General features: G+C 39.0%; 1 protein-coding gene across 1 annotated transcript in view; it reads left to right on the top strand.

Annotated features, from left to right (window-relative positions):
* The window catches only part of LOC124789951 (alanine--glyoxylate aminotransferase-like), a 113,641-nt gene extending 100,825 nt beyond the window's left edge, over positions 1 to 12,816 (top strand). Inside the window, exon 7 of the mRNA XM_047257480.1 lies at positions 12,568 to 12,816. Within this exon, the coding sequence (XP_047113436.1) occupies positions 12,568 to 12,718 (151 nt within the window). The 3' untranslated portion in view covers positions 12,719 to 12,816. The remainder of the gene's footprint in view (positions 1 to 12,567) is intronic.
* Positions 12,817 to 13,092: the final 276 nt, after the last annotated feature.

Raw genomic sequence — 13,092 nt, forward strand, 5'->3', positions numbered from 1 at the left:
CTGCCATCCTTATAAATACATTAGATTATTATATTTTTGTACACCTGACATGAATTATTTGAGGGAAACCATTTTGTCCATTCACATGATACTAGAAACATAGATAATTTTATGTTCCCCACCCACCACCTCAGACTGTATGCACAAGGACCCCAATACATGGGAATGAAACTTTGTAATAAATTAAAATGGAAAAAGGTTGATGCAGATGAATTTAGTTTCACTTAAAAGAAAGCTATATGAGGTACTGACACTGGAGTGTTATTACTCAGTGGATAAATTCATGCAGGACAAACTGAAAATTTTAGCTGGATACAATGTGTTACACATTCCAAGAAATATCCTTATAGTGTTGTTATTTATTGTAGTGCTATTATTTATTAATGTAAGAATCATTGTAACGGAATTACAAATTTTTGACATGTCTCCTGTACGCAAACCAAATGGATTGCAAATGTACATCATGAAATGAATAAAACACAATTCACGATTAGAAGAATAATTTACCTCTGATGTTATCATTGCTTACTGGAGATAAGAAACTAACAATGTGGTCACTTACTTTACTTTACAAACATTCATATCAACATGTAAAAATTATCCAGTAGTTTCTGAAACTGCTATGAAAGCCACTTCTTTCTACTAAGGTAAATGTAACAGGAATGCTTGGTGAACCTAAATAGAAATCCTTGGAAGAAAACTGATGTAGCTGTAGCAAAGACTGTTGGGCACATTAACAGAACTTGCATCCAAAATAGCCTGTGCAATCATTATTCTGCCATCAATGTATGTATGTATGTCTTGCATACAAACTAAAATAATAAGATAAGAGAAATTTGGGTGTCATTTTTCCCTTACTCAATATGTGAACTGAATAAAAAAGGAAACTGATAATTTTTGTAGAATGTACCATCCACCATGCATTGTACAGTGACTTGTGGAGTATATGCAGAGGTTCTAACCTGAAACTCTACATCATGCCGACTGCAAATTTTTCATACTACTAAATAGTATAGGACAGTCAGTTTCACAACAGAGCTGGAAATATTGTTCTGTTACAAAACAAGTTCATTCAGTCACTAGATGTGTATTGTAGAGACTTGTACTGCAAGGAAGCAAGGGAGGGAATGTTGTTATGGGTGGCCGGTATCCTCTTTCTACAACACAAACGCACACGTGGATTGATATGGTTCTTTATTTACATGAGCTGGAAACATTTACTTAAGTAGAATACAGTCCATTTTTTGTGGTACAAGCTCATCAGTAATAATCCTCTTGCAGACTGATGTAATGTCAATATTGGTAGTCTTGCTATTACAAATTTTAGCTTCTCACTGCTAGTAAACAACAATTCTGGTTGAGGTAAACTAGTTCCACGTTAGTCACTAATCTGCTCACTATCTACTGTCATAGCCGGTGACAAACTAAACTCGCTCTGCGAGTAAACTGACAGACACTAAACTGGATGATTGAGTGAGACCCTCCAGTCAGCGGCAGTGGCCTAAATACACTCCTGGAACTGGAAAAAAGAACACATTGAGACCGGTGTGTCAGACCCACCATACTTGCTCCGGACACTGCGAGAGGGCTGTACAAGCAATGATCACACGCACGGCACAGCGGACACACCAGGAACCACGGTGTTGGCCGTCAAATGGCGCTAGCTGCGCAGCATTTGTGCACCGCCGCCGTCAGTGTCAGCCAGTTTGCCGTGGCATACGGAGCTCCATCGCAGTCTTTAACACTGGTAGAATGCCGCAACAGCGTGGACGTGAACCGTATGTGCAGTTGACGGACTTTGAGCGAGGGCGTATAGTGGGCATGCGGGAGGCCGGGTGGACGTACCGCCGAATTGCTCAACACGTGGGGCGTGAGGTCTCCACAGTACATCGATGTTGTCGCCAGTGGTCGGCGGAAGGTGCACGTGCCCGTCGACCTGGGACCGGACCGCAGCGACGCACGGATGCACGCCAAGACCGTAGGATCCTACGCAGTGCCGTAGGGGACCGCACCGCCACTTCCCAGCAAATTAGGGACACTGTTGCTCCTGGGGTATTGGCGAGGACCATTCGCAACCGTCTCCATGAAGCTGGGCTACGGTCCAGCACACCGTTAGGCTGTCTTCCGCTCACACCCCAACATCGTGCAGCCCGCCACCAGTGGTGTCGCGACAGGCATGAATGGAGGGACGAATGGAGATGTGTCGTCTTCAGCGATGAGAGTCGCTTCTGCCTTGGTGCCAATGATGGTCGTATGCGTGTTTGGCGCCGTGCAGGTGAGCGCCACAATCAGGACTGCATACGACCGAGGCACACAGGGCCAACACCCGACATCATGGTGTGGGGAGCGATCTCCTACACTGGCCGTACACCACTGGTGATCGTCGAGGGGACACTGAATAGTGCACGGTACATCCAAACCGTCATCGAACCCATCGTTCTACCATTCCTAGACCGGCAAGGGAACTTGCTGTTCCAACAGGACAATGCACGTCCGCATTTATCCCGTGCCACCCAACGTGCTCTAGAAGGTGTAAGTCAACTACCCTGGCCAGCAAGATCTCCGGATCTGTCCCCCATTGAGCATGTTTGGGACTGGATGAAGCGTCGTCTCACGCGGTCTGCACGTCCAGCACGAACGCTGGTCCAACTGAGGCGCCAGGTGGAAATGGCATGGCAAGCCGTTCCACAGGACTACATCCAGCATCTCTACGATCATCTCCATGGGAGAATAGCAGCCTGCATTGCTGCGAAAGGTGGATATACACTGTACTAGTGCCGACATTGTGCATGCTCTGTTGCCTGTGTCTATGTGCCTGTGGTTCTGTCAGTGTGATCATGTGATGTATCTGACCCCAGGAATGTGTCAATAAAGTTTCCCCTTCCTGGGACAATGAATTCACGGTGTTCTTATTTCAATTTCCAGGAGTGTACATGCTATTCATAGCACAAGATGGCGGCTAGTGTAAAAATTCGTTGTGCGTGTCCGAGAAAAAGTGTGAATTTTGCCGTGAAAAAGAAAAATTGTGACAGTTGTAAGGATGAAATTACAAAGCTCAGTGAACGGGTGTCTAGTTTACAATTTATTATCAGTTCCTTGAAGATGGATATCAAGAAACTTAAAGAAGAAAAAAGTGAACGGAACATGAAAAACTCGCGCCATGAAAGTACGAATATGTCGGAGAATTGGACGGAAGTGAAGTACAAAAGACGCAAACAGATAATACAAGATACAGAAAACGGCGAAAGAAACATAAATATAGTGAACGAAAATTACTTTCAAGCTCTTTCGACTACGGATTGTGAAAGTGAAGTTAACAGTGCGAGTGTACCATGTGGAAAACCAAACGACTTTGTGAATAAGGTAAAACATGGAATATTTCAGCAGCAGTTAAGTAAAAGATCATATGCAAAAGTGCTCATGAAAAATCTTCCACCGCTAAGCTGCTCTACTGAGACAATATCGACATGTGTGAGCAAAAAAGACACAATAAATAGTGCCAAACAAGACTTCGCTTACTGCAAAGATAGGCAGGAACCAGGCAATCTTGGAACAGCAAGTACCGGTAAAATTGAACTGTATGCCGACAGCCAAGGACGAAATACAGCCGCTGAATTTCGGCGTACAAGAAGTCAGAATTTTAGTTTTAACTGTACAATAAAACCAGGAGCAAAATTCAGTGCTGCTACATCAATGAGTCAAGAAAAAATTTCCTCATTGAGCAAAAAGGACTTTTCCATCTTCCTGGCGGGATCAAATGATATAGCTAGGAACGAAAAAAACGATCTCTTAATCTCGCTAAAAAGAAAACTGTATGAGCTGAGAGGAACAAATGTTATTGTTTTTTCAGTGCCACACCGTTACGACTTGATAGAATGGTCCTGTGTAAATAAAGAAATTGAAACAGCAAATAAAGAGATGCAAAATATTTGCAAGCGGTTTGAAAATGTAACATTTGTGAACATCAGCAATTTAGGGAAAAGATTTCAAACGTAATAATAACCAAAATTTTAGAACTTGTAAATAAAATCTCAAATGTGCAGTGTGATGATAGAAAAGTCATAGCTCTCATGGACAGGAAGTGTGTGTATCCTGTAGAATCCAATGTGAAATCTGCTATCAGTGAAGCTACACCTCTCCAAGACAAATGTGAAATTTTATTAATGCAAGTGAACACTCCAAATGTTAATAATTCACAGAAAGGCACAGCAGTTATGGAACAACAAACACCAGAAATAAGTGAAACAGCAGCAGCACCATCATTATTAGCAGAAGCAGCAGCAGTAACAGAACCAACAATGACTGGAGCAGCAACACAGCAATGCTTAAGGAGGAGCCAAAGGAAAAATACACCTGTGTCATTCAGTGATAATTTTTTATGGTTTCAAGCCAAGAAGAAAATAAAAATGTGAAAAACCAGCCTGCTAACTCACAGATAAGTCACAACAACATCCTATTTTTAAACATTCAGGGTCTTGAAAATAAAGTTGAAATTCTGGATGAGTCATTGCCACAGAATAAGTATTCTGTCTTATGTCTATCAGAACATTGGCTTAAACCAGAACAAATACAATACTATGTACCAGAAGGTTATAAATATGGAAACAGTTTTTGCAGATCTCAGTACCGTAATGGTGGTACTGTTATCTATGTTTCAAATGAAATAGTGTGTAGAGAACTAGATCTTAGTTGGGCATGTGTAGAGAAACACTTTGAAATTACCGGGATCATATGTGATATAATGAAACTTATCATAGTATGTATCTACCATTCCCCTGACTCAGATGATAAAACTTTTTTAGATAATTTAGACAGTGTACTCTGCTACATAACGAAATGGAAACAGTATGTAACTGTAATTGGGGGAGACTTTAATTCAAGCTTTGATGTAACATGTAACAAACCCAGTGTAAATAAGTTACTGAATATGCTAAGGCAGCACAACTTCCATCATGTAAATTCAGAACCGACAAGACTACAAGCGTGCTTGGATAATGCTTTTGTCAACTGTGCTCGTGATATGTACTCCACCAAGGTAAAGGAGTTTGTTTTCTCAGGCCACTCCATGTTAACAGTAAAGTTAAGACATTTTATAAAAGGGGATGAGAGCAAGGCTGGACAAAAGTTAACAAAATCCAATACCTTAATATTAACAAAACACAATCTCATAAAACTAACACACCAGTTGAGCATAACAAACTGGGACAAATTATTTCAAAACTGTGATTCCAGTGCCCAAACAGATTATGAAACATTCCACAATTACTTAACAGGTATTTTAAAAGCCCATCTTGTTCAAAAGAAATACCATAAAACAAGAAAAGGTAAATTTTGGTACACCAAAGAACTGGAGAATCTAAAAAATAAGCTACTGCTGTTGAAGCGCCTTGCCAAAGTAAACAATTCTAATGAAATTAAGGATCTCGAAAAAATCACTAAGAAACTGTATAAGAGAGAGTTGCAATTAGCAAAACTAAGATACAACACAAATTTCATAAAAAATACTAAAAACCAATGCAAAACAGCCTGGTCAGTAATTAATACTGTTAAAGATGAAGTCAGAAACTTCGACAAGACAGTCCCAATACCAGCAGATACATTCAATAAATATTTTGTAAGCTGTGCTGATGATATCAAAAAGCTGAACAGTAAACCCAATGTAACATGTATAGATTATCTGAAGAGAGCAAACCTAAATCATAATAGGGCCGGATCATCATTGAAACACTTCAAAGAGGTATGCCAACATGAAGTTCTTAAAATAGCCAAAGAAATGAAAAATTCATACAATACAGATATTTTTAATATGTCAAACAATCTATTGAAAGAAATCATACATTACATTGCAGCACCATTAACATATTCTATAAACCTGTGTCTCATAGAAGGGTTTTTTCCTGATCCTGTCAAACTATCCAAGGTAACTCCAGTCTTTAAGAAGGGTGTCAAATCAGATCCTGCAAACTACAGACCAATTTCACTAATTCCAGTACTAGGAAAAGTCTTTGAAGGCATAATATATACGCAGATGTATGAGTACCTAGAACTAAATGGTATGTTAAGTGCATCACAGTTTGGTTACAGAAAAGGAAGGTCAGCTATACATGCCATAGAGCTCTTAGTCAGAGACATTCTAGCAGCATTTGAGGACCATGCGCACGCACAGGTAACCTTATGTGATCTGAGCAAAGCTTTTGTCTGTGTTGACCACTCACTTCTGCTCTCTCAACTTGAGTACTATGGAATATGTGATAAAAGTTTAAAACTCATCAAATCATACCTCAATAAAAGGAACCAGGTGGTGAGTTCAGGAAGTCATCTGTCAAACATACTCGAGGTTCAACTTGAAGTGCCACAGGGATCTAAATTGGGACCACTTCTTTTCCTTGTACACATAAATGGCTTACCAGGAAATATAGATGTAAAGACATAAGTATGCAGATGACACAACTTTTCTATCTGTAAACCATGTACTTGATAACCTTGTAAGTGATATGAAATTGGCAAAAGAAAATGCAACATCATGGTATAATGCCAATGGTCTGCTATTAAATGAGGAAAAGACCCAGAATATGTGGTTCAGTCTATCAAAGACTACAAAAATAGAAAAACAAAAGGCAAAGTTTTTAGATATTGTACTTGACAACAGTCTAACATGGAACTCTCATGTTGATCACATAGTGGTTAGGTTGTCAAGAGTTATATATTTGTTGAAGAGACTGATGTGTTGTGTGACATTTGAGTACGTAAGGACAGCGTACTTTGCCTTTTTTCAATCTGTTTTAAGGTATGGGTTAATACTCTGGGGAAATAGCAGAAAAATAAATGAAATTATGGTGATCCAGAAGAAAGCTATCAGAGTAATGGCTAAGGTAGATAATAGAACACATTGTAAACCATTGTTCACTAAATATAGAATTTTAACAGTAATTAATTTATATATTCTTGACAGTGTTAACTACATACTTGCTGAACTACCTAATTTAAGTGTAACAAATGAAAGACATGGCTACTATACAAGAATGTGTACTTCTCTGCTGTTGCCACAAAATAGATTAGCAAAAACTAACAATAGTCATAAGTATATGGCAATTAAAATATATAACAAATTGTCTAAAAATGGGTCAATCAAGCCTGACAAATTATTTAAAGACAATGTTCATAACTTCTTGTTAACTAATCCATTCTATTCATTAGAAGAATTTTTAGAAATGCCCAATATCAACTTAAATATGTAAATTGTTTTTTTTTTTTTTTTTTTTTTTTTTTTTTTTTTTTTTTTTTTTTTTTTAAAAATTAATAGGTTAAGTGAACTGACAAAGTCTATTGCATGTAACAATGCTGAATGACTAATAAAGAATCTGAATCTGAATCTGAATCTGACATTGGTGGAATGTTGCTTGTAGGTGTGTCTCTGGTCTCTCTCATGATAAGTGTACTTGATCCAGTGCCTACTAATCGATCTTTGCACTTCATATTTGCCAACCAGTGTGCTGACAACAGCTTATGCCTGCACGTGTATCACACAAATTATTTTGCAAATGATCAATTCTCATTTATCTAAAACAGGTACAGAACATCACAATTAAAAAACGCTTGTACTACAAGAGATATCCTCACATGATAAATTTGTAGGATGAGATATAACATAATTTGCCTACACAGGAATAAAGCAGACACATATTTACCAATCTCAAGCCTGCCACAGGTCCAAAATTTCATCTTTAATGAAAGAAATGGTTGTAATACCATCATAAGTTGCATAGGAGACTTCCTAATGCAAATTTCAACTGTATTCCAATCATTTATTTCGTTAAAGATAAAGTTGTAAACCACTTCACAACTGACATGCTAGAGACTTCATATTGCAACTTATGACGGTGCTACAACCATTTCTTTAATTAATAAATCAAGTATAGAAGTAGCTTACAAAACCCTTGTTTAACCATCAGTTGGAAGTTGTTCATCAGTCTCAAATTCATGCCATATATGACTGGCAAAGGAAATAGAGAAAATGCAAAGATGAGCTGTGCATTTTTATAGGCATATTTAATAAACATGAAAGCATCATGGAGAGGCAAAGTCAACTCTAGAGGCAGACACCATAAAAGAGGCACTGTACACCACAGTGTGGTTTACAGTTCAAATTATGAGGGCATAAACTCCTTGAAGAATCAACCAATATATTGCTTCCTCCCACATACATACCACATAAAGACAGTTAAGGTAGAATTAGAGAGATTTGACCTTACACAAAGACTTACTAACGACAATTTTACCTACAGCCTATTCACTATTGGAACAGGAAGAGGTGAAAATGCTAGTGATACATAGAATACCCTGCACCAACACCAAAAGGTGTTGTGAGGAGTATAGATCTAGACCAATATGTAGTTTTTACCTATTCAGTTACAGACAACATAAAGCTATTGCTGTTAAAGTAACCCAAGTTCATGCCCTGAAATGCCTCACTTGTAGTATAGTAGTTTTATGGATCTGGGAAACACAGAAACCTTGAGTTCTGACCACCAACTAATCAAGGCAAGCTAAGATTTTCTGAGTTCAAAAGCATGTAATATAAATTATTTGTGGTGTGAACACAAGAACATCCTGCAGAGACCTGTTCAAGAAATTGAGGATACTAACTACTGCTTCCCAATATGCACTGCCAGACAAACAAAGGGAAGCATTCAGAAGACATAATCAGATGTCAGTGTATCTTCATACACATACACACACAACTGGCAGGTTTATAAATGATTAGAGATGCAATTCTCTGCGATGAGTAAAGTGGCCACCAGACTGCATTAGTCTTGTTTGTGGGTAGTTTTGTTATCATGGGTGGTAGGGCACATAAGGAACATTAACAGTGTCAGACATTGAGTGGTCACTGTGCAGGGTATGGAGATGCCACACACTTGTAAGAATTGGCATTATCAATACCTGACAGTTTGAAAGGGCACTGGTATACATTTGATGGCCGATTGAACTGTGCAATATTCGGGTTTGTATGGCAGTGAGATATGACCCTGGCTCATTGCTGGAATAGGAATGCAAGGGCAAGCGTACTCATCATCAAGTTCTATTCTACCATAAGAAAGAATTATGGTATTGTGCACTAAGCACATCATAGCCCCTTCACATCTGCACCTTCCATGTAGATGTAGGTGACATGAGTGAACAAGTAATGGACTCTCTACAACATTCTGTATCATCCCACACCATTGGTCGGAGACTAGCAGCAACCAGACTAGGCAGTTACCATCTCATGCTTAGCTGCCACTAACACTGCAATACAAATGGCTGCATTTGGAGCCATGCCATGATCGAGAAGCATGATCTGCTGACAAATGATGTTGTACTGTGTTCAGCATGGAATTGCAGTTGTGCACCACCCTGGATGACCACTGTTGGTGAGTATGGTGGTGACCTGGCAAGAGGCCCCATTCTTCCAATGTTTTGGAGAGGCACAGCAGAGTTCATCCTGGTATCATGGTGTGGAAGCCATTGGGTGTCACTTTAAATCATGGCTGGTAATGACTGGTGGAACTCTGACAGAAAAATGGAACACCATGGACATGCTACATCTTCATGTGTTACCCCTCATGGAACAGTATTGTAATGCCACTTTTCAACAGGACAATGCCCATCCTCATATGGCACATGTGTGGGTGAATTTTCAGCATTATGTTGAGGTACTCCCATGGCCAGCAAAATCCCCAGAACTGTTTCCAATAGAACGTGTGCGGCCAGCTCAGAAGTCAGCTTTGGCCCAGTGCCAGTACCCAGCACATCAAGGACTACGAGAACAGTTACAACACTTATAGCCCAGCTTGTGTCAGGAGAGGGTACAACAGCCTTATGACAACCTTCAGTGCATGCGTCCAGGCCAGAGGGGGTGCAGCATCATACATTAAACAGGCTCATACTGCCAAGTTCTTTGCACATTTGGCTCAATTTTATAATACACTTCAGCCTATGAAGTTTAATTTTGTTTCCTCTTCCCTTTCTGGGTGCTTCCTTTTTTTGTCAGGCAATGTATATATTGAAACTTCCTGGCAGATTAAAACTGTGTGCCCGACCGAGACTCAAACTCGGGACCTTTGCCTTTCGCGGGCAAGTGCTCTACCAACTGAGCTACCGAAGCACGACTCACGGCCGGTACTTACAGCTTTACTTCTGCCAGTACCTCGTCTCCTACCTCCCAAACTTTACAGAAGGTAGGAGACGAGGTACTGGCAGAAGTAAAGCTGTGAGTACCGGCCATGAGTCGTGCTTCGGTAGCTCAGTTGGTAGAGCACTTGCCCGCGAAAGGCAAAGGTCCCGAGTTCGAGTCTCGGTCGGGCACACAGTTTTAATCTGCCAGGAAGTTTCATATCAGCGCACACTCCGCTGCAGAGTGAAAATCTCATTCTGGAATGTATATATTCCTAAATGAAATTTATGATACATGTCTCTTTTTCAAACAAACAGCTCAGTATCCGTAATCAGTACTAGAAATAAGGACAATCTACCTAAAGATCTGAAGTCAGTTTGGTTCAGAAAGGTGTCAATTATTGAGAAACATTTAACTTGCCAGCAGCTGTAATAAGTTTATCTACTAATTAAGTTCAGTTGAAGAGGCTACTAAGGGATTTGTTGGTACACAACTCCAACTACTTCTATGACAAATCTCCTGGTGGAACCAAATGCTATGTATGTTTGTTAATAATTCAAAATGATATATAAAATAAAATTTCTGCACACCAGAAGTGCAGTAATGTGTCAGAAAAGTTGTCAACTGCTTCCTAATCGATGATGCATGACTACAACAGCCTAAGAATTATCTAATGCAATTCAGTGTATATACATTTACATGTTTATAACAAGTTTGGTATGTTTCAGATTTAATACTTCTTCCAAATCCATGAGGACAATTTCATTTAAGCCCTGCTGTCTCAGGGCAATACTGTGTCAATGAGCATATTTGTCTCATACAGCATTATATTCTCAAACATCTCTCTCTCCTTTCTGATGATGTCACAAACTTGAAATTCCATATGAAAAACTCTACAGAATGTATGCTAGTACAGCTGTTCAGCTGTTATATGAGCAATTTTGCTTTCATTTATAGACTGAAGTTGAGTTTGCAGTTACTCAACATATGTTCTATCATGCACATTTGTTAAGGGGATAGATTGGGAAGGAGAACACAGCTGAGCAGAAACAGATTGGTCAAGGCAATCTGTATCACTACCTAGGCTCCACAAAAATAAAAGCTATACACATACAAGTTAATTTTCAGTACAAGTAATCATGAGAAAGCTGTAGGGGGTTTGGGAGCAGTGCATCTTGTTATATGGTCATTGTACTGTCATTTTCTCCTTCATTAATTATATTCCATGTTCATGCTACAAGCTGATACTGTGAAAACTTTCTTACCTTCCTTGCCTGGAATTTGCTACATTGTTGCCTTTACCTACTAAGGCAACAAGGATATTTAGCAATTCTGCTACAGAGGAGTTTAGAAACTGTGCTGTTTAAGACTTTCCCGATGTAGTAACTGCTTTATTGGTTCATGGGTGCTGCATCGGATAATGTTGAGGAAGTTGCACAATATTTCGACAAGACAGATGCTCATCATCTTCAGGTGCTGCACCTAAAGATGACGAGTAGCTGTGTCGTTGAAATATTGTGCAGCTTCCACAACATTATCCAACTTGATGTCAGTGAACCAATGAAGCGGTTTAGAAACTACCTCACATTCCTCATAAGGACAGTTTTAACCGAATTAAGCTCACAGACCCAGGCACTTTCAAGTATTATGGTCAACCTCACTTAGCTTATAGCTAGGTAACTAAATGCTGCCTTGTTTCGACAGTGTAGGCTATTTAATACTTTTTGCACCTTCGCAGTTAAGAGGTTTCTTGATGTGATGAAGTACTGGTTTTCTCTCTAACTTCCCAGTCCAAGGGAACTTACTGTATAAAAGAGACACTGATTTGATCACTGCATCTGTCAATCTTTGTAAATATACCTGTTGTATCATCCTTTTTTAAGACCTGCTTGCCAGGACATAAAACAATTGATAGGCAGGAGAAGGAAGCAAAACTGCATATGGTCTAAATTGAGTAAAAGCTATTTCTTTATTTACTTACTGCTTTCATGAATTTCTCACTTACATCACACAGTCATTAACATTGGGATGTCTCTTCTATAGTAGGAGAAGATGGGTCACATGCTCTATCATACATCAAGGGTTCAGACTATTTCAAGAGGCTAGATTCAAGCTTGGCTTTTCCCTGCTCAGTACAATATTTCTTATAAAGTAATGAAGAACATTTTGTTATAGTAACCAAACAAGGAGACAAAAACCAATTTGTATTATATCACATATCTCATATATACACTTGTATCTGAACCTGGAATTCACACCTTTCTACAGTCTCACATTGAAGACCTTCATTTTGTGTGTGTGTGTGTGTGTGTGTGTGTGTGTGTGTGTGTGTGCTTTACATTAATTTGGTTATTACTGTCATTGTTTTCAGGTACATAAAAGCCTTACATCATTCTTATGTTATGTTACAGTTACAAAATGGATCTGCCTGGAGGATTTGGCAAAACAGCAAAACAGGTACACAGAATTGGTCTTATGGGAAGCAATGCAAACCCATACACTGCTGATTTCACTCTGGAAGTCCTCAAGGATGCAATAGAACATTGTAAAATAAGTGAATGATCCAAGCAACAGAAGCGTTCTTAGTCACAAGAACTTCCAAAGCCAGTTTCAAATAATATCTGTGCAAAAACGTGACTATTCACATAAATTATTTTCAAAACCACAAAAAAGTTCACTAAATTTTTCTCCTGCTGATTATGCCAAAGAATGTGTAAAAAAGTCTGTTTGTTACCAAAGGAGAAACATTACCCAAAACACTTGAATTATTTGGTTTCCTTCATAATGTCATGGATTAATTTTCTGCTTTATTCTTCGCTTATTTTGATACGATGTTAAAATAGATCAAAAATGTAACACTACATTACCAAAATGTAAAAAACAAAAGGAAAAAATTATTCAAATAAATCTGTATACGAGAAATAGTTATCTCTTTG

The sequence above is a fragment of the Schistocerca piceifrons genome, chromosome 3 (assembly GCF_021461385.2).
Source record: "Schistocerca piceifrons isolate TAMUIC-IGC-003096 chromosome 3, iqSchPice1.1, whole genome shotgun sequence".
Classification (NCBI taxonomy): Eukaryota; Metazoa; Arthropoda; class Insecta; order Orthoptera; family Acrididae; genus Schistocerca; species Schistocerca piceifrons.